The sequence below is a fragment of the Macrosteles quadrilineatus genome, unplaced genomic scaffold, assembly GCF_028750875.1.
Source record: "Macrosteles quadrilineatus isolate MER2022 unplaced genomic scaffold, UCM_ALF_1.0 Scaffold_5__1_contigs__length_97177068, whole genome shotgun sequence".
Lineage (NCBI taxonomy): Eukaryota > Metazoa > Arthropoda > Insecta > Hemiptera > Cicadellidae > Macrosteles > Macrosteles quadrilineatus.
The window spans coordinates 6,659,934-6,687,044 of record NW_026542598.1 but is presented as its reverse complement, the minus strand read 5'-3'; the positions used below and the strand labels follow the sequence as shown (position 1 = coordinate 6,687,044).

The 27,111-nt window shown below is 36.3% G+C and overlaps 2 protein-coding genes across 4 annotated transcripts; one reads left to right on the top strand and one right to left on the bottom strand.

The window, feature by feature from the left end:
* Nucleotides 1–13,879, bottom strand: LOC128994704 (uncharacterized). Its single transcript, XM_054419432.1, has 3 exons — nt 13,734–13,879; nt 4,828–4,902; nt 1–1,630 (listed from the first exon to the last, which is right to left on the bottom strand). The coding sequence occupies exons 1-3, from the start codon at nt 13,866–13,868 to the stop codon at nt 422–424; spliced, it is 1,419 nt and encodes a 472-aa protein (XP_054275407.1). The 5' UTR covers nt 13,869–13,879; the 3' UTR covers nt 1–421.
* On the top strand, nt 13,428–27,111 carry LOC128994705 (iron-sulfur cluster assembly 1 homolog, mitochondrial-like). Of its 3 annotated transcripts, none has more exons than XM_054419433.1 (5): nt 13,428–13,562; nt 14,390–14,489; nt 22,994–23,047; nt 24,652–24,757; nt 26,798–27,111. In XM_054419433.1, exons 2-5 carry the CDS (start codon nt 14,403–14,405, stop codon nt 26,944–26,946), a joined length of 396 nt encoding a protein of 131 aa, XP_054275408.1. In that variant the 5' UTR covers nt 13,428–13,562; nt 14,390–14,402; the 3' UTR covers nt 26,947–27,111. The 3 variants fall into 3 exon arrangements, with proteins under 3 accessions (XP_054275408.1, XP_054275410.1, XP_054275409.1); XM_054419435.1 differs by lacking the exon at nt 13,428–13,562 and adding an exon at nt 14,050–14,159; XM_054419434.1 differs by lacking the exon at nt 13,428–13,562 and having other exon boundaries at nt 14,168–14,489.

The window sequence follows — 27,111 nt, the reverse complement described above, 5'->3', positions numbered from 1 at the left end:
TACAGAGTATATTGTTTACACTCGATATTAATAACCATTAATATACAAATAGGGCAAATGGTAACAAAAGGTCTTCATATGCCATAAAAACAAAACACAACAAATGGCCTTCTATAAAACTCAATATACATAAGAATTTCTTTGTTAAAAATACTGTTTAAATAGATGTTGGACTAAGAGAAACAGGTAATTTCAATGATGTAGATGGCCAGTTTTTAACAAATATTACTCAATTAAGATGAGTCAGCCCAATATTTCCAAAGATAATTTGTTGCTTCTTCATATGCCAATATACAACTTACGGTCATAATATACAAAAAAACCAATGCACTTTAAAATTCCCCACCCTTCCTTAAACACACAATCAACAACACTTTTCAACAAATTTTGTGGAACACGATCACATAATAACAACATTTTATTAGTCAATTACACAGTAAGGCAGTATATGTAATAATTCGCCATTGTAAGACGTTCTAGATACAACTTCGTGCCATTCACTAAAGCCTTCATCACCTTTACTAGTTTTTAGGCCAGAATGGTCTGCACAACCGTTTAAACACTCTATTTGTTCGGTATGTAGTCTGAGAACGTCTGCTTCAGTTACCGAACACGGAGGAGGGGGAGAGGAGGGGGGACTCTGGCACTCGTCCCACTGGATAGCTTCCGGGTCCAACGGAGGTAACCTAGATAAAATCTCCTCAACGGTCCGCTCGATAGACTCCTCAGGCGCGGGAGACGGAGGCACTGTCGAAGAGGCACGGGAGGATTGTGCGGGACCGACAGTTGAGTGGGAAGGAAGTGACTCTGTACCAGGCCTCAGTTCTTCTTGTTTAATAACATCTATGGAATCGTCGTTAACTACCTCGGATTGCGATCTGAGGAACTTGGCGATGTGCTCGGTTTTATTCCGAGTCAGCTCATCCCCACCTGGCAGCACACAGTTCTCTGGTCGGTTTTCCACAAGTAACGTTCCGTCAGTCTTTGACTTGAGGTCAGCGAGTAACTCCTGGGTAGTTTTCACTCTAGGAGTCCTTGCGATTGAAGCTATTTTTTCCTTAACTATATCATCACTAGAAGCTTGACTAATTTCCTTCCCTAAGTGGTTTTTGGAACCCTTTTTACGACCTTTCTTTTTATCGCTGAGCGGTCGATCGTTAGTTTTCGTCACCACAGAAATGATTTCACAGCCGTCCGAAGCTCGGTCACTAGAATCGCGACTACATTCCCCGATGTCCGGCCTGAACGCCGAACCGTTGAGTCTAGGCATTTTGGCAGGAGGTTTTTCACTCGGAGAAGTGTCTTTTCGCAGACGCTTGTTGGATGCGTGTGTTTTAGGCACTGCTTCGCCCCGGCTAGGTTGTGAGAGGGCAGGACTGGTAGTGGTGCTGGGGATGGACACTGCTGGTGATATAACGCCTGGCCTTGGCTGGGTGGAGCTACTGGGAGGTCTACTACTACTGTTGGAGGAGGCTGGTAGTCTTGCCGACCCATTATGCTGAGGCGTCGTTTCCGCTTGTGGCAGAATCATGTCACGCCATCTCCGCACCAAATCTTTGGCTCTTTTGGCCAAAGCATCGTTTTTTGTTTTTCTACGAAGCTCATTGATGTATTTCCCCAACCTTGTAGTCTGAAAACATAACAATTAGTTACATTATGATATTACAAGTAAGTAATTTAACATAGAACAATTTGGAATGTTTTTTAGGTTTACATTTTTGAAATACCGGTACAATAAGTTACAGCTTAAATTTAGGCTCCTTCTGAAGTAAAACATAATGAATTATTTTCCTTGCTGTTTTTGAATTTTATTTTATTCAAAGAACTACTTTACATATTGAAAATGTTAAGTAAAAATAATACTTCCTTACAACATTAAGAAAAACAAGTGGCAATTGATAAAAAATATCAATTTGAAGTAGCTTTGAATTTATTACCCTTAGTTAATGTTATTGCAAAACCTCAACAACAAGTCACCTTGTCTTGTTTTCTAACTACCACAAAACTTAAGGTTCCAAAGTAAAATATTTAGTTAGGCTAATATTTTTACCAACTTATCTTTAAACAAGAAAAAAGTCCTTTGGGAAAAACACAAGCTTGGAATACAACAGATAGATGCAGGGTTCACTCGAGTGACACATCTAGCTGACTGACATTGACTAGCATTCCTAGCGACCCGGCGACACACCAGTTCACACGAGCGACGAGTCCACCGACTAGATTGCAAGCGCGACGTAAATGAATGTGCATCGATAAACAAAGTTTTTGATAAGTCAATGTTTTTGTTATCAATATTTGATGTTTTTTGCAGTGATCGTAAGTTAAAGATGTTTTTGTAGCATTGATGTCTTGGACAGTAACGATGCTTACTATTATGAAATTTAGAACATTGCTTATATTCTTTCAATCAACAACGATCAAATCAATAAGTCTGAGTACAAAACACGACAAACTTCCTTCCTTGCATTGTCTTCTTAATTTTATCATGCTATTCCCAAAGACAAGTGTTCCGAGGACACGGGCGTTGCTTCACCGATTCAATAAAAATATCAACATCCACTCGGAACTATCACTGGCGTACAAAGAAAACAAAGGTAAACATGCAAGGTGCAGAGCGACGATTGAACGCTCCCATTTGGCTACGTGTACTGCTATGCCGCGATTAGTCGCGACACTGGGCTAGGGAACGGGGCCTGGCGATGGTTTGCGACAGCAAGCTCGATCGCCGTCGTTTTACGCTCGTGTGAACGGCTCCATTTGATCTTTGGTCTGCTACCTAGTCCTGCTTACCTAGTTACAGACTAGTCAGCTAGATAAGTCGCTCGTGTGAACAGTGTCTAAAAAAACACACAAACAATAACAAAATGAAGTTGTGATTAACCCAAAAGTTATAGGTGGTGGATATCGATATATTTTGTCTGTAAATATTTTGTCTATCTGTGAAATATTTTGTCACTCGGTCCCTATCATGGGCACAGGGGGAGGTGGGTGGAACTACTCCATCTCAGAGCTAGCAAGCACTCTTTCTTCCCAGCTTAAATGTGGGCTGTCTGAGAAGCCCATGCTGCTTATTTACCTGTGCAATCTACAAGTTTAATTTTGTTACATCTGTGGAAATAATCTTAATTTAGGTGGCGCCTGCCAATACATAATAAAACGGTAATGGCTGGTTAATTAACGGTAATGGTAATTTATATTTCTTAGAAACATAATACTAAATTTTGACCAACTTGATGAGTCTGTTGTATGTCCAGTTCAATTGTTTTATCTGACTATAGATCTACTGATAAACATTTTGATAGTAGGCTAGTTGTTAGTACAACAGACTTTTAAACTATGCCCAGTGATTTGGAAATTGTGGCAATTAGTTTAATTTTGTTAAAATATGAGTAGGTATTGTAGTACCGGTACCATGTTAGTCAATTATGAATTAAATTATGGTAAAAAATGTACATCTTCCCGTTGCGAAGCATGGGTACAGCAGCTAGAAAAATATTCAAGTAATGCAATGTAGTTCATCGGACATGTTTTCTTGTTTTTTTTTTTTCAATGAAACTCCTCTGAGCTTATGTCATGCACAAAAGTAAAAACTTAAATCTCCAGCCAAGAGCGAGTTTAAATCTGAAACCAACGTTGATATCTTTGCTAAGAACTTATATTCCAACTACATTTGACAATTTATCACAGTAGCCAAAAGCGATGGAGGAAAAATCGACACCCCTGTCAAGTACGAATCACGTTCCATGATTCATATTTCGTCTCCATCAGGAAGGGAGTCATACCGGTTGAAATCCGTAGCCAGTTCATAAATTTGTATTCTCAAAGGTTTGTAGACGGAGAAATTGTGCATAGACGCTAAAGGGAATTTTCATAATGCTGCGCAAATTCGCATAACGAATGAGGTAAGCAGCTTTGCTTGCTAATCGATGTCTTAGGGGGTGATGGGGTTTATACATGACCGTGGAAGTGACATCCCTATTAGTTAGACAATCCTTAATTCGTTTACACCCCAATCTGTGTAATACATCCTTAACTTTTGTTACTGCCTCAAACAAAATTTATGAACGCAGACAGCCTTAAACTGAGTGGAATACCGTCAACATCATGCGATTTTTAACGACCAGATCCAAACTCGCTCTACCTCTCATGCAAATTGTCTATGTGCAATCACTTAGCTCCATTTAATTTGTCAACTGATGTTAAACTTCCAATAGCGGATGACACCTTATAACATGTATATCTAATTAATGTAGGAGCATAGATTTTCCTCCTTCATCGCTTTCTACTACTATAACTAGACTAATTGATGTCACATAGGGGTGGAATCCAGGTAGAATAGTAGTGGATAATGCAAAAACAACGTTGGCCACGGGAGCTCAATAAAAACCTTGATTCATGGATAACCCTTGTATTAAGACCGGTTTTGTGAACAAGTTTTGCATTTCTTTAAATGTAATTGTTTATGTACAGATTGAACATCATCATGTCATAAAATAACAAGACATTCTTCAACAATTTATACCTAATGGATTAAACAACTCAAATATTGACCATAGACCTACATTTCTATGTAAAATGCTATGTTTTTGCCAGTTTTAGGATAAAAGCGAGTACGTAATTGAATTGAGCCATTGACAGAGTTTGCTGAGGAAATTATAAGGGATTTCAAAATTCTGGTAGAGCAAAAACTGGCTACAGCTAGCTCATACTGGTGTCTACTTCAGTATACCTACCAAGTTAATGGCGAATATTAGGAATAATCTTGATTAGGTATTTTACACTCAAATTTCAAACTTTTCAATGGGAATTACTCGTCTAACAACTGACCTCGAGTGCTTCTTTTGTGATAGGTGTCCTCTCCAGCAGAGACACAATCTCCAGCACTGTGGCCATGTCCACAACCTGATTGCGACACAAACAAAATTAGGCTATAGCATAATAATACTATGTTAGGCCACCTTAAATGTTGGTTTAGTAGTAATATTCTATAAAATCCAAAGGTAAAACTTCAGGGATCAATAGCGAATCTGTAATCACCTCGTTAAATCAAGAAATTCTTCCCATCCAGCTAAAAATTTGTTCAGCCTGAATTTAAATAATACTACGGTAACATTGCAAATTGGTTTTACCTTGAATTTATATAAATTAATAGATGAACAGAGTTAATCAATATCTTTCCATACACAAAAATACAGAACAAAAAGAAAAAAAAAACTATTGCTAAGTTTACAGAGCTATAAACACTAAATCAGTGAGATTTTTGATAGAGCTGGCATTAAGTTTAATCCTATTTCATAATTCCATAGTAGTTCTCTCATCAATCCTATGCTCATTGTCTCCATGAGTGGGATGTCACGGGATCAATCAATTAGGTCCTGTACACATGAGGGCGGTAGCCGCCGCGGTTGCTATTGCACGGGAACTGCAGCTGTTCAAAGTACTAAGGAGAAAATGGGACCGGTCACATGCAACCGCCCACTTCCAATCAACCCCAACAGTTGTAGATTTTCTTTCAACTGCCGGGGCTCCCGTGCGGTTGGAGTTACTAGAGTTAGCATGAGAGCGGTAGCTGTCACGGTTGACTGCGGTTGCTACTAGGATCACAGACATCTGCGCGGTCACCCTTTGGACATCACTCTCAAAGTGTTGGTGTGGTGTGCAGCTGTAACTGTAGTTGATGTGCTTGTAGTGTAAGTTTACAATGACCATGCAAGTATTATTATTTCTCTAACATCCTGAGTTCTTTGACATTTACAACTATAATATATACACAAATAAATCCAATCCAATCTTACAATACTACAACTATAGGATTTGTGTTTAAAAGATAACCTTTTCCAGTCAGTGACAACAACCATAAAATAATAAATAAAATTGTTTTTACATTTTTTTACTTTAGTTATGAGTTATAATCTTTGTAGTACAGTAGACTTCCTCTTATGCGGACTCCTCGGGACCGAGGCCAGTCCGGATAATGGGTTTTCGTTTACTGTGATATTTGACTTAAATTTAGGAGAGCATTGTACATATTTAGACACGTGATCACTGGTCTCAAATCTTTCCCGTGAGAACAGTCGTTTCAGTACCGCCCACTTCCTGCCGATCTAGTCCGTCTAAACCAAAGTGCTGATAAAAAATGTTCCACGAAGGGTAGTCCGGTTAAACTGACGTCCGGTTATAAGGTGTCCGGATGAGAGGGAGTCTACTGTAGGCCTACAATTTATTTAAGAAGGACAATGTGAAAATCTTTTTCATTTTCAAGGTGTTGTCATATTTTTTTACTATCACTACCAAATACCTATCTATATAATTAATACGCTACATGAAACTTAGGGGTTGAACTCCTCCGCCATTTCTAAACCGATTTTATCCATTGACGTCTCATTGGAAAGAGCGTGTCGCGTAGATTTGCAAACTGGCCTTATATTTTTGAAAAAGCCCCTTGGGCTCTGCCCCAGTGGCTTTGAAAGTTCCCATGTTATCCTTATGAAGAACATAATTGTTTACATTTTGATCAGCTGTATAATTTCATTGCTGTTATTTATTTTTCAATTCAATGAAACGCATTGAGTACATTTTTTACTATTTGAGTTTGTGTAAACATAACCCCCAAGACGGATCGCGTTAGTATGGTTGTATCTTAAATTTGTGTATTTATCGTTGTTTTGTGTCGCTATGATGGATCGAGTTAGCATGATTGTAACTTAAATTTGTGCATTTATCGTTGTTTTGTCTAGCTATAATTTGTTTATTTGTTGTTTTTCTTTTTAAATGCCTCCGACGCGACGACAACGAAACATAGACAAGAGGCGTAATCGTGATAACGACCGCAGCTACAGAACAGTGGCGCGTAAAAGGGAGTTATTATACATCGATGGTAAAGGCCTGGTTCCACAGGATGCGGAATCTCCGCCGTGCGGTGCGATTTTTTCCGCTGCGGAATTAAAACGACACTGGTTTAATGGAGTTCCCATGTATGCGGTTCCACTGACTTGCGATTCCGCATCCCGAAATTTCCGTTCCGCATGGCGGAGAAATCATACTGGTCTGAGAGCAGTAGCAGTGCGGATTCCGCCAGCGGAGAAGATCCATCAAATATTGTGGCCGTGCAGTTTCATTACCGTATGTCTTGTGCTGTAAAAAGAGTTATAGACAAACGATTATAAAGTAACACATATAATCGCAACACCGATTTTCAACAAACTTACTGTTAAAAAAAATTATTATAGGCCTAATACATTTAACATAAACTGTCGAAAATGGTAGACCTGACGAACAATTATCCTGAGATGTCTGGGTATCAAGTGTTAAACGGGATCTTGTGATTGAAACGCCTTAAGTTTTGTTAAATAAATAGCAAAAATAGGCCCCTTCACTGTCTCGATTCTTAAATATGTCACTTCGATCACTGTGACTTGACGCTAACAAAGATAAAAGACCGACAATATCATCATCAATGGCATCATATAGCATCAAAGCCAAAAGGGCTTTCCTCTTTCTATCCATACTAGTCGCTAGTTTGGACAGAACTGAATCTCCGCAACGTTATTTTCGCAGTCTGTAGAACCACCCCTCTAGATTTTTCGGAGATTCCGCATCCTGTGGAACCATAGCTTAATATAGGCTTAACTCATCACAGTCAGCACCTGACCCTGGACAATCTCAACTAGGTTACAAATGCTCCCTAACACTACCCCAAAACGACTTTTCGTTCTCAATTCGCCCTCTATCAATGACCTGTATTGCCTGTACAACGAGGCACATTGAGAAGGAGAAAATCGGCCGGAATGCTTTAGGTTTATCAATAACGAAGATAAATATGATCTGTGTTACACACCGGTAATCTTTGAGTTGACTCTTTTAAACTCATTGTAAATATGACTGTTATTCGTTTTGAAATAACTCCTGTAATACTTTGCAATTGCTCGAATTCGAGCAACATGTACACTAGTATAACAATCAATCAATCAATCAATCAATCGAGTCAAATATGTTATATATATAACATATTTTTCATGGACTAGTTATTATCTGTGTACGCTCATCTCCCAGTATCATCTAGGTTATTTTTAATTAGAAGTTAGGTAGGCCTGCTTAGGCCTATTTTTCAACGACATGCTTCTAAGTTTATAGTTACTTTTAAGTTATGAATGTTTTTGAAAACGGGTTCAAAACAGAAAAACTTAGTTACGATATAGCAAAGGCATAAATTGCACAGCGTCAGTGTCTAGAAAAGGAATCGGTTCAAGGCTGGTGATGAACATTTCAAAATCAGTCAAAGTAGCGTAAGTTTAAACTTACTGTGATAATAACTGACAGTAAATTTAAAAAGTTGAGTGCTTTCAACCCAACCCAACCCTCTTAACTTACCAAGTTTATCTGTTGTGAAGACAAAGGTCAGAAATCAACTGTCAATTTAATTATTTTAAATAAGTAGCTTTAACTTAAGTTATTTTACACAGCTGTAGATTTAAGGATGACAGTAATGATGATCGTAATAAAACAATGTAACTTAAAACCTAGAAAGCTTTTAAATAGGGTTGCCATATGGTAGGTATGGCCACTGATGGATTACCGGTAACACCTTTAACGGGCTAGCAAAATTGAATCCCCAACTAACTTACATCTCACTAAAAACAACGAATAACGTAAACAAAACGTTCTCTGCTAAACGCAGTTTAGCTTCATTGGTGACAAAACTCTGATTTCTTTGGGCTGGCCGGAAAACGTAAATTGAAGAAGTGGGAACAATGAAATAAGATGATAAAATTAGGGCGTTGCTAGCCAAAGTGAAAGCAGGAATAAAAAAACTTTAGAAGGTCTAGAGAGTACAAGAGTTGTATTTTTCTAGCTTAATTAACGATATTTACGAATGCAGACATTTAACTTATTTTACCCAAGTGCCTTTAATTAAATTGTTTTAAGTGGATAAGTTAACTTAGCCTTAGTAAAAAAAGGAGATAGGTTTTAAGCCTACCAACAAAATAAGAGGAGGCCTTACCCACAGTTGTAGGCTAGGCCTACTCACTTTTTGCCACCGGAGGGAGCTAAATTTTGAATAAAAAATCCAGGAATCTTTTAACCACCTAATTTCCACCTTTAACCAACTGAAAATTTAAGTTAGTTACAATAGACTGCCTCCTATCCGGACTCCTCGGGACCAAGGCCAGTCCGGATAACGGTTTTTCTGGTTAAAATGATGTCCCCAAAAACTTGTTACAACCGTTAACTGTGATATTCGACTTAAATTTAAAAGAGCATTGTGTTTAGACTTGTGATCACTGGTCTCAAATCTTTCCCACGAGAATAGTCGTTTCAGTAGCACCCACTTCCTGCCGATCTAGTCCAGTTAAACCAATGTGCTGATAAAAATTGTCCGGTTAAAGAGATGCCATTTACGCCGAGTGTAGTCCGGTTAAACCGATGTCCGGCTAAAAGGTATCCGGATAAGAGGGAGTCTACTGTACTTCATTTTGTTTACTTGGGATTTACTGGGAGGCTAAAACTTTAGTAGCCTATGTTAGCCTAACTTAGTGTCCTTTAAACTTAGTGCCTATTTAACTTAAGCCCTGATCAAAAAAAAGTTAGGCCTAACTTACTTAAATTAAATTAATGGTCTTTAATTTTACAAGAGTGAAAAATGTAATGATGATTAAAGTTAAATGTAAGTTGGCCTAGCCTAACTTAGGCTACTTTCATATCATAAACTGGTACTTTCCTGTTAAAGGGAACATTCATTATTATCGATGATTTTTTTCTCAATATATCGATATTAACAAATTGAAACATATCAGCTGACAACTACGATAAATATTGTTCAGTATCAACAAACAATAATGAAATCAAACTGTTCTAAAGAAATAACCTAACATAGGCCTAACTAACCAAACTTGCTGTGTAACATTCCATGTTCAACTTGCCTTTTCTGTTATCAAAAGTAATTTTTAAATAGTACAGCGAGTTTGGTTGTTTATGTTAGGTTAGCTTAGAACAGTTTCATTTCTTAATCCATATCTAGGTAATAGACTATTTTAGCCTAAACAAGATCAGTTGTCAATATGTAATGGATCGGTAAACAAAAATACTGTATCGATAATAATGAATGTTCCCTTTAACAGGAAAGTACCCTCCGAGTGTTAAGCGTCGCGTAATCGACGCACAACACACCCACCGTGGTGTTATGCGTCGCTTAAGCGACACACAAACATCGTTTACGGCGAAGGCTCTGGGACTGACTGAATCAGATTGAACTGGATCGAGATTGGTAGGCTATCGTTGTTTTCGGCAGATTCTAAGCTTTCTCCTGATGTCTGTTTCTAGACTCTTTTCATTTTAGTTACGAAAATATTGTAGCAGACAGATGGCGTGCGTATTTGTAAACAACTTGGTTAACCTCACACCAATGACCGATGTGTTTTATTACGTTTATCATTGTTTTAGTGTTAAAAATAAAAAGTAGTGATATACGTGGTGCATTATAAGAACATTTAACACGTTCGCTGCGGGCCATCAAATGGCAGGCGTAACCCCAGTGCGGCGCAGCCCGCAGCGTCGAACAAACCCGATTGCCGGGTGATTGGCTCTCATATTTCGGTATGACGAATCGCAAATAACGTGCGGTGATGTCCTGTTTTATAACAAGAGTCGACGTAGTTTGCTAAACACTCACAGATAGCAGCACTGCTTGGAACGTAGCCGGTCCCATCGTATTGCCAATTGGAGGGAGAAAGACGGGACAACAAGTTGATTTTTAAGTTTGCCAGACGGGGATTTTATGGGAAAATTTTACCACCAACCTACAACACAACAAAAAGCAAATCACCCACTACTCGCTAACGTGGAATAGGTCTGACTTCGACCGACGCTAGAGCAAAAACGATGATATACGAAAGGCATTGCCGAGCGTATCCGATCGGTTACGGCCTCACCTGGACAGCGCTTGGCCCGTATCCGTTCGGATACGCCCGCAGTGAACGTGTTAAGTGATTTTGAAGGGCTGGTTTATGCTCCTAAAGAAGTATGTAGTGATATTGATGTAAATGATCTGCCAGATTCCTAGCTATGGTTAGGCTATGCATTCTTAGCTATCGCTAAATGTACGAAATCTGTTTTTCACCCATAACTTATTTATTTGCAAATCTACTTATTGTATTAGCCTATTATATTTTTGGAATCCTCCTAAAATATAGAACAAAGTGGCTATTTTGAAATATTTGTAGACCTAAAATTATTACAGTAGACTCTTGATAATTCGAAATTGGTGGGCCAAGCATATAAATTTGAATTATCAAGAATTTTGAATTATCAAGAGTTCGATTTATCGGGAGAAAAATAAACCATTCGAATTACAGAGAGTTCATTTGTTTAATACATACAAAGGTACAGCACGTTACAATAAAACATCATACACCGTATTTTATTACACTTTTAAACAATCAACGGCTTATTTTTCAGTTACTGTAGTTGCAAATAAATCTGTTTTTAGCGCTATATATTTCGCCAATAGCTGAACTGTCAGCTGTCGACAACTACGTTTGTGCTCAAGGAGATGTCGCACAATCTAGAGATCGGATTGCCAACTTAGAAAAACAAGTCAGCGAACTAACTCAGACTACTGCTCTAACTAAACAAACATCAAAACGTCCATCAAATAGCCTACCATGGGAACAGGATGTACTGTACTGTATAGTTTCCTGTTATAACAGGAAGAGATCACTTCGAATTATAGAGTGTTTTGCCGTCTAAACTTCGAATTACTGCGTGTTACAAATTGACCTTCCCTCTATTTGGACTTTGAAATACCGAGTGTATCAAAATGCATGGTAAAAATTTGAAATATTGAGAGATTCTCTAGGGACTGAGCCTGCATTTTGAATTATCGAAAGTTTTGAATTATCAAGTGTTTGAATTACCAAGAGTGGACTGTATAAATTTATTGAGCACAAACATACATTTTTTTAATTTCTTTTATGATTTTTGAGAAATTTTAACCCCACAAAAATTGTTGATTTTTTGTAATGTTTTATATATTACATTAAAGCCCATAGTTTTTCAAACAAAATTATATATAAAACAGTATACTTTAGAGTGTTTTTAAGTTTCTAAGATACATCTTAATAAAACCCTGCGATTGCGCAATAAATGGGCGGACATTAAGAACATTACCATGGACACTTGGAGGGTTACAGGACCCTTCTAACTTCATAAACATATGTTGCTTTTAAGGTTAACTTGGCGCCTCGAACTTCAGTGAGAAGTAACTTACAGGTTTGATTTTGGCCACATCCACAAAACACAACTTGAGTTATGGGTTTGGACCGTTTGCTTTAATAGCGTAGGCCCTAACTTACGTACACTGCTCAATAAACTTGAAATCTCCTATGAAAATGCAGCAGGCGTAAGTTAACTTAATATCTTAACTCAGACAATAGGCTACATAAGTAGCCTAAGTAACTTACATTAAGTAAATCTATTACAATTTTTAAGTTAGACGTAAAATAAGCTTTAATTAGCCCAAAATGAAAACTCAATATTTCATTGCGAAAAAGTATAGGCCTAAGTTAAGCTAAGTGAACTGTAAGTAAGTTACGCAGGCCTAGCCTAAGAACTGAAACCTGTGATTTATTTTCTTATACACATGAGTTAAGTGGGTCTAGGGCTTAGGTTAAGTTAACTTACTTCACTAACTTTATTTTTGATCATGTTTAACGCACTACAACAAACTTCTTAGTGTCTAAAAATCCTTAAAAATTAGGATTTTTTTGCTAACTTTTTAAGATTATTATTAAGTAATGTAACTTAAGTTAACTTAGGTCCGCGTGGGACTATTACGGAAGACTTGCGGAAAGGGACTTTAGGTACCATTTTAAACTTAAGTTTACCTGGTTTAGACCATAGGCCCTATCAGTAACTTAACCTTGTCAAATAAAAAAGTCAGAATAAATAAAAGCACAGGTAATTTAGGCTAGGCCAAGGCCTACATTTGTCTTGAAGTTCACATTATTAGGCAATTAATTAGGGCCCTAAATTCTCGTTAAAAATATGGATAGCCTAGTCCAGCTTATAAGTTAAGTAAGGCATTTCTGATTAACTTAAGTTAAGTAGATATCTTTAATTAAACTTATGTGGTTCTGTTGGATACGGGTGATTTATGTTAGCTACAATTTATAAGTTTATGGACAGATTAGTCGAGGCCTAAGCCTATTTCTCATTAGAATATTTGGCTAGGTATAACTATAATACAACCAGTAGGAAAATAATCTAAATAAAATAAATTACTATGAGCAAATTTTTAATCATTATGAAGAGTTAAGGAGGCTAGGTGAGGAGTAAATGTAAAATACAAAATTTGGCAATATAAGTATCATGGGTCGACTCCCGACCGGAACTGTTGCAAAGACCAGTGCGCAAGCGCAGTGCCGCGTATGAGAGGCTGCGAGGTGGGCCAAGGGTAGGCAGCACTTTCTACAGCTCCGTACAATAGCCTTAAATACACAAATTTTAACACTTCTCCGTTTGGGTGATGAAAAACTTGATTACCAACTACTCTCATGATATTGCAGGTAACTTTTGTAGGGATTTTAGGTCAAATAATGGCATATATTTGTTGTTTAAACACTAAATATAACACCTTAAACAACACGTACACGCCACTCACGAGTGTTTCTACGTAGTCACAATTTCATTCCTAAAAACCTGTAACCGTGTGATTTATAAGCATTATCAAACCTTACATTGTATTCCCTGTCGAGTGCCTTCAGTAACTTTTCCTTAATCTCTGGAGGAGATTGCTGCATGAGGCCGTAATTGGTCTCGAAGGTAACAGCTCCCCAACCGACATACAGCCACCCAACACTTATGGCGGACATGTACTATTGAGGAATTCTGGGAGCATAATAACTGCTAGACCTGTTACGATAACCCACGAACCTGACGTCATTTCAGCCGAAGTTTCTCTTCGGGTGTTTTCGGCAAGAAGCATTGATTCGGGGAGGGAGAAATCAGCTGTTAAACAGTAAAGTAAAACAGATGATTTAAGCTTGAACAGACCACAGACAGCCAAGTTCGGAAAAAAGCAGCGTTGCCTGCTAAAAAAATGACAACTAAACTATAAAACTAACAGAGAAATCAGCAGATTACGACTACGAGGCATATGATAGGTATAAAATAACCTAAACTAGGTAGAATGCTTAACCTAGGGTACTTTCTATCTATCTAGCTTCTGCTATGATGCTTGTATTGATCAACCATCGTCACCTTAAAATGTTGAGGTTAAAATTAAAATGTTAAAAGTTTGAGCTTAAAAAGTGAAATTTGATATAATAGGCCCTAATACTTGGCCAATTGACAAGAGTTAATACGTAATCAAAGAAAGTTTTGACATTTTCAGCTGAAGAAACAATATGGCTTCTACAGTTGGAAGGTTAGCTGCTTCAGCCACTGTCAGAGCTGTGAAAAGGAAATTTCCTCCAAGAGCAGCTCTTGTTTTGGTGAGTTTTTGCGTTTATTAACTTAGGCCTAATTATTTTTAGGAGAAGAGATCATTAGTTGGACCTAACTTACTAAAACTCATCCTGAATTGATTTGAAGCCCATTGAAAACTTAGGTCACAGGCTAGGCCTACATGTTGTTCTCAAGTTCAATGCAAGTACAGTAATAGATGAGTAAATGACACCGAGCTAGTAGTTACATTTGTTGACACTTAAAAAATCTAACTGTAATATTACCAAAACGTCTGATGCTTTCCTTAATTTTTATTGCAAATTTTTTTTTTTTTTTTTAACTTTATTTAATTTACAATCTGTTCAAGTTGAACAATAAGCAAATGATGTAAATAGTAATACAAAAATAACTTGAAGAACATGAGCTAGTGATTGACCACCGTCAACACTAGCAAACAAAGAGAATTTTGATAACACTTAGCCGAATCTGAATGGTAGGTCCAATATCGTATGTCGCTTCAGTCTGTAAATGGTGTTGTGATTGTCCAATAAATTAAGTGCAAGATGAATTGAATGATTTTCCAATTTTATAATGTATTTTTCACTATATTTTGTAATTTCTTCTTTTACTGTTCGAATTTGAAGATCATTGTGAAGTGTTCTGTTGGTAACAAACCAAGGAGCGTTGACAATTTTACGTAACAATTTTGATTGGTAACGTTGAATAATTTCAATGTTTGAGGTACTTGCTGATCCCCAAAGCTGAATACCATAAGTCCAAATTGGTTTTAAAACTGTTTTGTACAGCAACAATTTATTTTGTGTACTGAGTTTTGATTTAGATCCAAGAAGCCAATTAAGTTTAGTTGTTTTTAAATTTAGTTGTTGCCTTTTAGTCCAGATATGTGCCTTCCAATAGCCTGATTTAAGGTAAAAGTAATGTGTGCTGATTTATTTTCATTAATTTTGAACCTCCATGTTTTAAACCAATGAGAAATTTCATCCAAGTTTAGCTGTAAATTTGCTGTAGCTTGAGCTGGATTGTCGTGGACAGATAAAATCGCCGTGTCATCCGCAAATGTAGCAACCATAGTGTTTACACTTTCTGGTAGGTCCGATGTATAGAGAATATACAAGTATGGTCCAAGCACGCTTCCTTGGGGGATTCCTGATTCTATAGGGTAAAGGTCAGTTAAGTAATTTTGATGTTTAATTTGGAAAGTTCTGTTGGTAAGATATGATTTTAAAATAGGAAAAACTGAATGGGGTAGTAACTTCTTAATTTTGAATAGTAAGCCAGAGTGCCATACTTTGTCAAATGCCTGACTGACATCAAGGAAAGCAGCAGAACAAAATTGTTTGTTTTCCAAACAGTTTCGAATTGTATGAACAACCCTATGGACCTGCTCCACGGTGCCATGTCTCCGTCTAAACCCGAATTGGTGTCCTGGAATGACGTCGTCTTCTTCAAAAAGAGCTTGTAGTCTTTTGAGGAACAATTTCTCAAACAACTTGGACACTATAGGCAAGAGACTTATAGGTCTGTAGGAAGTGATTTCATGAGGAGGTTTTCCTGGTTTTGGTATAACAATTAATTGGGCTTTCTTAAATTGAGTTGGTATGTGGTCTAGTCTCAATATAGAATTAAAGAGAAATGCAATAAAAATCATTCCTTTCCTTGGCAGTTCTTTTAACATTTTCCCAGTGATAGAATCGTAACCAGGAGATTTTTTCGGATTTAGCGATTTGTCAATGGTTGCCTTAATTTCTGTAGGTCTGAATTTTTCCAGAGGAAAGTCAAGTTGAAGTGGAGAGTCCAAGAATTCTATTATTTCTTCTTCATTATTGACCACACCTACATTTGGCTTGAATACATTGGAAAAGTAATCCCCGAAAGCTTCAGATTTTTCTATGTCACTCTTAGCCCAGCTTCCATCCGGTTTACGAATTGGCGGGATTGAAATTTGGGGTTGCTTCAGCCTTTTTGTTACTTTCCATAACGAGTAATCCGTAGCTTCCGTAGCCGACAAAGATTGAGTATACTCTTCAAACCATCGGTTTTTTGTGTCGTACAGTAATCTTTTCAAATTCCGTGCTGCTCGGTTAAAGTTGGTCTTATCATTTGGGTTTCTTGAGTTTTGCCAAATTCTTCTGAGTCGTCTCTTTTCTGCTATCTTTTTCTTGATATGAATTGGGTAGCCTAGGCCTATTTTCTCTGATTTTTCATGATTAGGTAGAGGTGTGGATTCTTTGGCAGAATTTTGAATACAGTCAACAAAGTGATCAACAGCAGCTTCTACATTTTCAGGACTACGTAGCTGTATGTGTAAATTTAAGTTGTGATTTATAAAATTTCAAAATTGATTCCAGTCCGTGTATTTATTGAAAAATACGTCCCCTGGTTCTTTGTGAAATATTTCGGTACTTAAATTTAACATAACTGGTGAATGGTCAGAAGATAGGTCAAGACAAGATTTTACTTCAGTGTAATTTTGGTTAATACCTTTTGAAATAAAAAAGTCTAACAGATCAGGGATTTTTCGCATATCAGTGGGCCAGTAGGTAGGTTCACCAGTTGAAAAATGGGTGAACTGATTGTCATTCATTAATCTTAAAAGCTGTCTGCCTCTGGGTGTAGCCAAACGTGACCCCCATTCTTGATGCTTTGCATTAAAATCACCCCCTGCAATAAATCTATTACCAAGAGTGTTGAAATACTGTTCAAATTGATTGTAAGTTATAACATGCCTTGGAGGACAGTACACAGCTGAAACTGTAATAGGACCAAGCCAATCTTCATATTATTTGAAATTTAATTTAGTAACTTATTTCTGAACTTAGCCTATCTTCTAACTTTTCAAAACCTTCATACACCATTCCTACGATCCTCTTAACCCATTGGAGACTTTGCACGAGACTGTCTCGTGATGGGTTATGTTGGCCCAAAAGCCTCATCACGAGACTATCTCGTGATGACGACATAGCATTATTATTGATTTTTTAATTAATTGTTGCGTAGTTACTAAGTTTTATGTATTGAAATGTTTCTCAAGAGTTATAGTTTAAATAAAAAATGATTATTTAAGAATAAACTAAAAGTAATAAGTAGAAAACAAGTAACAAAAAGTGTAAAAATATTACGTCATTGAAAGTTGTCATTACGTAACAGCTGATTTGTTTTATTCGTTTTAAGTCTACAGTTTTACAATAAAATTGTTTTCTTACTCTCTCTGTAATATTAGAAACTGACAAGGGATGTTATTTTCATTTGTATGGTTGACAATATGGTGCATCAGATGTGACGTGATTGTTTACATTCTTGATTTTCAGACCTTTGTGTTTGTTTGTGTTCGTACTTTCAGTGGTGATAAGTCATTATAACTTAGTTACGGGTTTATTATTATGTTTTATAAATGGAAGCCAACAAACTAATTTGATCGCATATTCTCGAGTGAGATTGACAGCCTTTAGTGGGAAAATTAAAGTGAAAGTGACGGCGAATCGGGCGGCGTAGGCCTAGTGGTGATGAGAGGGTAGACAGTGTTTTACATAAATAGCTGTAAAACATAGACTATTGTAGATATAATTACAAATAAAAAAATTTTATGTAGGGAATTAAATAAAGTAAGGAAATAAAAGCATGAAATAGTTAAAAAAAATATTTATAATAAATTCTTTGACATTGCTTTTGAAAAATATATATAATTTTTTTATTTTTTTTTTCATTTTAAAAGATAAAAAAAATTATTGTTATTTTTTTACTTGAAACATATTTATTACAATAGGAAATTTAATTTTAATTAATTTACATACAACTTTTATCTATTTAAGTTAAAAAGTAAATTTTTTATGAATTTTTTACTGAAACACTGCAAATTAGCCATTTTTTAATGGATTCTAAAGGCTATGCTATTGAACACAAAACCAAGTCTCCAATGGGTTAAACCATAAAATAATACCTTTAAATTATGTTTTAAAGGCACGGAAATCGCCAAAATTGCAAAAATATACGGTATACTTTCTTAAGGTGCGGAGCACATCGCACACCTAGGAACAAGAAGTGAAGTACCGGTACCTATAATACAGATCTACTTCCGTTAAAACTGAAACAATGAATGATCTTATTTAGGCATGTGGGGAAGGCAGGTCGGGGTTTGTGTAGGTTCGTGGTTGCATTAATAAGTGTTTTGAAGTTAGGTTGGATTAAGAAAGTAATGTGTAGGTTAATTATGGGTGATCGGGTTGTTTATTGATGTTACATCATCCATATTGTTTTTAATTTTTTGGAATACTTAGTTGATTAAATGACAATTAAAAGACAATTTAAAAATTGCTTGTATAGGCTAGGCATATTAGGAATATAAGTGACAGTTAGCGGAAAGTTTAGGTACAGTCCTAATCATCACTTTTCTTTATGTTTTTTGGGTCGCTGAACACGAATATGAGGTTTGCTGACAGATATTTTGCCCAGAACATTGGTTATTTTGTGAAAACCTTAAAATTTGGGCACTTTTTTTAGTTTTTCGGGCAAATCTCTGTAAGTATGGGTTTTTGAGAAAATTCTGCTTTGTAAAATTATAGATGACAAAATTTACTACAAGTTTCCTACATAATGTTTGTTTCTACGACGAACCGTTTCGTCACTAGAGCACACTAAAAAGGCCAGAAGTGCAATAAATTAAAAACACTGCTAAATGCTGCCGTTTTTTATTACGTTTCCATGGAAACAACTCATGTTACGATAATTTTAACTATTTATTCATGATAACAAACTGAAACACACTTAAAAATACCCCCGCCGCAGCAAACCTGCAGACTAAGCGAATTTTCATTTCCCTGATTGGATTTACACTAAAATGTCTCCTTAGAAATATCACATTTATTCCCTATTTAAATAAAAGTTTAACGAGTACTTAGGTTTGCTGCAACAGGGAGGGTAAAAAGATTTTTTTTGTAAAATGTAATAATTTTGTATGAAATTAATGCATTTTCCAAATTTGATCAAAATATGTTCATAAACAAGCAAACTACAACAGTTTACTTAGTCTCCATAAGAATAACATGGGCATTTTAAATTTACTGATTTTTAGAATTTTCTCCGTAACCATTAGGCACATAATAACGCTTCAATATATAAGCTCCACAAAATGGTTTGGAAAGAAATTGTAAACTTTTGTGTTTTTAGGGTCAAAAATGGGAAAAACCTATTTTTACCCCATAAAACCCCCCTTAAATCCCTGTTCCCATAGTCCGATCATGCTGGTTCGCGAACTCGTTCGAATAGACGTAGGTTTACACGTTTGTCCCAATTTTCATCAAAATCGGATGATTTTTGCTCGCGTTCTCGCCCTAACGGACACATATATGAATTTGAACGGATGGTGTTTTTGGTCTCTAGGGGCCTCAAAACGATAAAGTAAATCGGTCCCGGGTCCAGGTCGTACCATGAGTACTACGATAATAGCTCATTCCCTATAGGGGAAATTCACTAGGTAATAAACTAACTAGAGTGTCTTCTGACCACAAAACTCCACCTGAAAGAAATACCCGTCTTTTAGGATTAAATTGTGGAAAATGGAGACAATCTTTCTTTTTATAATGTTAATAATCTCATGAATTGGTTGGTTGGTAGGATCATGTAATTCACTCTCTTCGGGTTGAAGGTTGGCATTCCATCAATTTTTTTTTATGGGCCCAAGATGAACTATAAACTTAAAATTTAGCAATTTCTTTCTATACCATTTTGTAGAGCTTAAAAAAACAAATAATTTAGTATATTAGAGCGTTGTTATGCGCCTAATGGTTACGGAGAAAATTCCAAAAATCAGTAAATTTAAAATGCCCATGTTATTCTTATGGAGACTAAGTAAACTGTTGTAGTTTGCTTGTTTATGAACATATTTTGATCAAATTTGGAAAATGCATTCATTTTATACTAAATTATTACATTTTACAAAAAACACCTTTTTACCCTCCCTGTTGCAGCAAACCTAAGTACTCGTTAAACTTTTATTTAAATAGGGAATAAATGTGATATTTCTAAGGAGACATTTTAGTGTAAATCCAATCAGGGAAATGGAAATTCGCTTAGTCTGCAGGTTTGCTGCGGCGGGGGTATTTTTAAGTGTGTTTCAGTTTGTTATCATGAATAAATAGTTAAAATTATCGTAACATGTGTTGTTTCCATGGAAACGTAATGTAAAACGGCAGCATTTAGCAATGTTTTTAATTTTTTGTACTTTTGGCCTTTTTTAGTGTGCTCTAGTGGCGAAACGGTTCGTCGTAGAAACAAACATTATGTAGGAAACTTGTAGTAAATTTTGTCATCTTTAATTTTACAAAGCAGGATTTTCTCAAAAACCCATACTTACCGAGATTTGCCCTAAAAACCAAAAAATGTGCCCAAATTTTAAGGTTTTTCACAAAATAACCAATGTTCCGGGCAAAATATCTGTCAGCAAACCTCATATTCGTGTTCAGCGACCCAAAAAACATAAAGAAAAGTGATGATTAGGACTGTACCTAAACTTTCTGCTAACTTTCCTAATATGCCTAGAGACTAGTAAGCAAAAAACAATATGGATCTTTAACATCAATAAACAACCCGATCGCCTATAACCTACACTTAACCTTATACCTACTTAACCTAACCTACCTTCAAAGGACTTAATTTAGTCACGAATCCACATAAACCCAGCCTGGCCTCCCCATAAGTTATGCCTTTTCTCTTATGAAACCGATTCATGAAATCATACAGTAAGTTTGGTTAGGTTTTTGTTAATTTAGAACATTTTGATTGTTTATACCGCTCGAGGCATTTCAATTGTATTTTTGCTTAGGGAGAGGTTCTTACCGAGAGGTTTTAATTTTTTTAACCTAACGAAATGTGGTGATTGTTTCGGTTCAGCACAGCATGAGCATATAGGTCTAATTTCTCTCGTATTCTTCTAAAAGAGATCCGAAAAGTCCTTACCGAGACACTTTTAACAAGATGTTCACGGCAATTGTTTTGTTTAGTACGGCATTGGCAATAAGCATCTAATTTCTATTGTATCTGCCGGGGATTGTACCCCAATGAGGGATCTTTCTTACTTAAAACACGAGGAAAGTTTATGGATATTACTTTCTTTATCCACGGAATAGTGACATACCACAATAAATTTGGCTTAAGCAATAAAAACTATTCACAATATATTTTATAAACTAGCCTACCTAAATGTTTGTGGGCTACGTGAATCAAAATGTTTATAGCAAGACTGAAAGTTCTCGTAGTGTTATGTTAACATTTATTAGGTAGGTACTTAAAAATAATTTTCTATTGCTGTTGACACTACGGAGTGATTTTTTTTTTTTTGTCCTTGAACCCTAGGCACGAGCCTGGAATTGTTTTTCACATTACTTCAGGCTAGACCTAGGGATTGCGGCATTATCACTTGGATAAAATCCATTGGTGACTTGGCAGGGATCGAACCCGGGACCTCGGGCGCTCTAACCACTACGCCAGCTCGCTCCCCCGCTACGGAGTGACTTAAGTATTTATTCAATTATGTCAGCAGTATATGTTGTACATAATACTATTCCATAAGAAATCTAGAATAAGAAATAACTTCCGCATAACAACTCATGAAATGTGGACAGGTTGCAGACAGATGCTTTGGCTTAAATGAATGCCACAATTAAGAGAAACATTTTGATTGTACAATCCTCTCGATAAGTAATTGAAGCAATCGATAAGCGGAAAATCTCAAGAAGGAACATTTCAATTGCTTACACATCTCGCAATCAAGCATCACTACCCTACTGGTCACTACCACTTTGAGCAAGACCTAACACAACCATGTCTACATCAAAACATCCTTTTAATGGTGAAGACTGACACTGCTATATTGTTTATTATGCAGCCGGTTCATCCATCTTTCTAATGGGTGTCGGCCACCTAGTTGTCCCTGCCTTCTGTGTGATTTTCATTTTCTAGGCTACTGTGCGTCATTCTCTCATTAAAATGATAGGCCTACTTAATGGTTATTTCAAGAACTCATTTCTAACAGGCACTACAGGACTTAAATTATAATTGACTTCAGCTGGACATCTAGCTGGATAGGTACTGTAAAGCCTCGGTCACACGAGGCTGTTGAGCAGCCGCTACTAACCAGCCGCTGGTAAATATTGCCAGCCAGCGAATCTATAGGGTTCACATTATAACCACTAGCCGCCAGTAAATAGCCGCTAGGTTGTAGACGTCACCTGCCCCTACACCACTCTTCTTTGACTTCTTTTGTTGTAAAGTTCATTTCTAGACAAATCATGCCGACTTTCTTTCTTTCATGAGACCAAAGCTGATTTTTAGGCTGTTTGTTAGCAATGTTACCAGTGGCTAGTAGCGGCTGCTAAACAGAGTGTGACCGAGGCTTAAGTTAAACATTGCTATAAAAAACTCGGTGAAAAATGTTTGCATTGATGAAAACTTACCTTTTAGGAAATCTGTTTAAATAGTTTAAATAGTGTAACAACTAAAAACCAAATGAATTGAGTTTCACTGTTCACTGTTTCAGACGCCAGCTGCAGTGTCAAAGATAAAGGAGATTCTTCAAGGAAAACCTCAGTTTGTGAGTAGCCAAATAATTCCTATATTTAATTGTTGTCACTTATAAACTAAGATTTTCCTATTTTTTCTTTGCATGTTTCACTGCCATTGACATTTTTTATATACCATTTGCCACCACAAAAATTATTCGTTAAGTTAATAGCTTTTGGTGTAAACCAGGGGCCAAACACCAATAGCAAATTGTTTTACTTTTGAGACAAATAAAGTCTGTAATGTTTTTGTGATTGATTTATAATTGAATTAATTATAGATATATTTATAATGGTAAATTAATGATACACTCGTAGCCAAAACAGGATTTTGGGCTAGATTTAACACTAGGAGGTCGCAGATTTCAGAGCTGTCAACTGTTGAAAAGCTTTTGGTTTACCAGCGTTATTAGTGTGGTAGACCTGATTGCAAAAGGTTAAAATACCTTGTAAGGCCTTGTTCTCCTACTCCAAGAATGGACTACACATTTAGATGTTGACATTTCATCTTCAAGCTGCCCTTAAAATTTTGAACGATGAAAACTATCATTAGGATGGTCACATAATAATTAACATTAAGACACTGATGAAAAGTTGGTTACTCTCCTATTAAAGGGAACATTCATAATTATCGATGATTTCTTTTCGATATATCAATATTTTTCTTTTTCTTTACAATCCATATTACTTCTGTTTTAATATCATAAAACGCATATAAATTACAAATTTAGAAATTAAACTGTTCTAAACCAACCTAACATAACTAGCCAAACTTGATCACAGAAAACATACTACTATAACCCAGAATGCCAACCGCATGGTAAAAAGCATTAAGCGTTTTGAGAGAGCTTTGCCTGTCAATCCGTAGGCAGCGCCACCAGCGTTGCCATGCACTCAGCATAGCACAACGCTGGTGGCGCTGCCTACGAATTGACAGGCAAAGCTCTCTCAAAACGCTTAATGCTTTTTACCATGCGGTTGGCATTCTGGGTTATAGTAGTATGTTTTCTGTGACTTGATGTACCATTTCAAAATTCAGTGTGATAACAGAAAAGGCATGTGGGGAATAACAAGCAGAATTTTGAAAATGTGACAGAAAGTTTGGTTAGTTAGGTAAAGTTAGTTTAGAACAGTTCCGTTTAAATATAATATTTTTTAAATTATTTGTTGATACTGAACGATATTTATATATCGAAGTTGTCAGCTGATATGTTTCAATTCGTTAATATCGATATATCGGATCAAAAAATAAAATATCCATATGTTACCGGTATATCTAAAATAAATCATCAATAATAAATGTTTCCTTTAACACGAAAGTACTAAAAGTTGTAAGCACTTATTAACGAGTGCGCACATTACGGGTGCAGAGTCTTATTGGAGCAGAAGGATCACAAGGCAGTACTAATTTTTTAACCTTTTTACAGTTTTTGTCAACGAGATTTAAAATAAACAACACAAAATGAAGTTAGGGCTGATCAACGGTAAAGTGGTCTATGTTGTCATCTCCCCTACCAAGAGAGCATGGTAGATCGATAAGTGTACGTACACATTCTTTTTAGATTATTTTTCAATAGATAGGAGATGAATGTTTTACGTTTTACACCACTTATTGTACATGTTTTACTGTTTCCAGATTGGCTTAAAAGTGGGCGTGCAACAAAGGGGATGCAATGGACTTAGCTACACTCTTGATTACGTTGAGGAAAAGGGGAAATTCGATGAAGAGGTGATGCAAGATGGTAAGTACAGCTACAAATTTGACAATGCCACTAATTTGATTTTAATTAGTCAATTTTAAGTAGCCTAGTATGTTCACAAGATACAACTAGGGTGGTTATCTGAACATTGTTTGTTTTCTACAAAGTCTTTCGACTGTTCCTTTGTAATATTTAAATCAAGCTATAGACCCTTTTTAAAAGTTTTTTTTTTACACCTAAAATGGTATTATAATTCTAGTTTTAGCAAATTTACCCCTACTGGGAAGAAGCTATTACCATCAGTGACATGGTAAGGCCCAAGATGTATGGAGTAAAAGAGGGGTCCCACATCTTACCAATAGTAAGATGTGTATGTAAATGAGCTGGGGAAACCGGGCCTAAGTCAAATAAAAATCAAATCAAATCATGTTTATTAGCACATAAACGTACAGAGGTTATATAGATTACTAGTGGCCTGTAGGGGCCATAGCCCCTAACTACAATAAAAACCCATATATAAAAATACAAATATTCGAAATATGTTTTTAAAATTATCAGTTTTATGTTACTTAAAATTAACAGTGTTTCTTGTTTTATATCTTGGTTTTCCTTCCGTTGGAGTCGTATATTAGTTGCTTCTGATGTGTCAATGAAAAATACAATTGGAAAATAATCTTTAAATCAATAACACAACACATTAACAAATGGAAACGTCCACACGGTTTGGCCTGAGCCCGGAGAACGACGAATCAGAGCTGAAATCATACAGCCAAACATTGTACATATTTTCTAGTTTAAAATTGAATATTTGTTTTGTAATCTTACAAATTCTGTTATAGTTTCCATTTTGAGAACCAAATGTAAAGGTTAAAATTATTATTAATTATTTTGAAACGGAACCCCGGAACCTCTTTTTGTGTAGCGGAAAGCGACGCAAAAGCCATTGCACTGTTGTATGTTTTTATGAAGTTCGAATCGTGTAAAAACAGTTCTTTTAGTTCGTCATTTACTTGTGGTTGTGGAATGTCCATTGTGGCAACATGCGTTGAAATGTCCATTTGCGGCCTCCTCTGCGAAGTGAAATGTGCCACAATGCATGCAAGTGCTTTAAAGAGGACTTAGATAGTGAGAAACAACACTCAACTCATTTCCCAGCGTTCTTCTAAAGACAGGTTGTAAAACAGCTTCTGGATTTTATTCACAGTTAGTTCTACATGACGTTCTCGTTTGCATTTCTTAAGTCTGTTGAATTCCTGGATGCTCTTCCACGTCTTGCAGGTCTTCCCCTACCCTGTCTAGTTACTTCACTCATTATAAAAACGGAAAACAAAAAAAATAAACACAATTCATTTCGAAACATTATTTACCAACATTGACTTTCGGAATAAATGTAAACATTGCAAATAAATAAGTAACAGCTGATAGAATGCAGACGCTTTTCAGTCCCCATGCATTTCTTATGGTGGATATATAACGTTTTATCCCGTTTTCTGGTAACTTTATGGGAATTCTGCTATTTTTCCCGAGTCCCTGGGGTCAAGACCTTTAATTTTCCACTTTTCTGCGACTTACCAGACGTCCAAAATTTTCTGGTAAAGATTTGGTCTTACAGAATTATATATATAGATAAGTGGTATAATATAAACGGAACACTGGTTTTAGGTTAGGTTTGAGCAAAATTGTATAAATGGTTTTTTCCCGTTCCAACCTTCCAACGTCGCTCCAATCCAATTGATTGTACCAATCTGCCATCTAAAGGTTACGAAATATGATGTTTTGTGCAAATAAGATTTGCACAGATGAATTGGAGCGATTAAACGGGCCTTTAGTAACCAACAACTAGCCAGCTTGTTGCTTTGCTTACCTTACAAGAAGTAAAGGTAGGCCAATAGATCACACACAATGTTTCCTACCCTGGGGGACTTTGTCAAGTGTAGACAAAAAGTGTTCACTGAGAGTTCACAGAGTTCAACATCGTTCTCCATGGACAAAATACTATGTGTGTTTGTGTGTTTTACGGCCTTCCTGTACTTTTTGTAGCTTTATCATTTCTCTGATGTGTTGATAATGCCAATGTTATAGGTGTTCGTGTAATCATTGACAAGAAAGCACAGCTGACTCTTCTAGGCACAGAGATGGATTATGTGGAGGACAAACTGTCAGCTGAGTTTGTCTTTAACAACCCCAACATAAAGGGAACGTGCGGCTGCGGTGAGAGTTTCTCTTTATAACTTCACCACTTAAAGATTCTGTATACAAATCTAGTAATTAATAGAATTTTGTTCTGTGATATAGGCTATTATAGCTGCATTGGGAATGTAAATAATTTGTTTATATTTATTTTCTCTTTGTATATAGATGTGTTAAGTAAATAAAAAAGATATTTTATTTGAAAA

Bases quoted from the DNA above. Each gene is read 5' to 3' on its own strand.
- LOC128994704 (XM_054419432.1), bottom strand. From the start codon at position 13,868: ATGTCCGCCATAAGTGTTGGGTGGCTGTATGTCGGTTGGGGAGCTGTT. The intron at 4,903-13,733 runs GTAAGGTTTGAT...TGTCGCAATCAG, and splicing joins CACTCGACAGGGAATACAAT to GTTGTGGACATGGCCACAGT. The intron at 1,631-4,827 runs GTCAGTTGTTAG...TTATGTTTTCAG, and splicing joins TCACAAAAGAAGCACTCGAG to ACTACAAGGTTGGGGAAATA.
- LOC128994705 (XM_054419433.1), top strand. From the start codon at position 14,403: ATGGCTTCTACAGTTGGAAGGTTAGCTGCTTCAGCCACTGTCAGAGCT. The intron at 14,490-22,993 runs GTGAGTTTTTGC...TCACTGTTTCAG, and splicing joins CAAGAGCAGCTCTTGTTTTG to ACGCCAGCTGCAGTGTCAAA. The intron at 24,758-26,797 runs GTAAGTACAGCT...CCAATGTTATAG, and splicing joins TGAAGAGGTGATGCAAGATG to GTGTTCGTGTAATCATTGAC.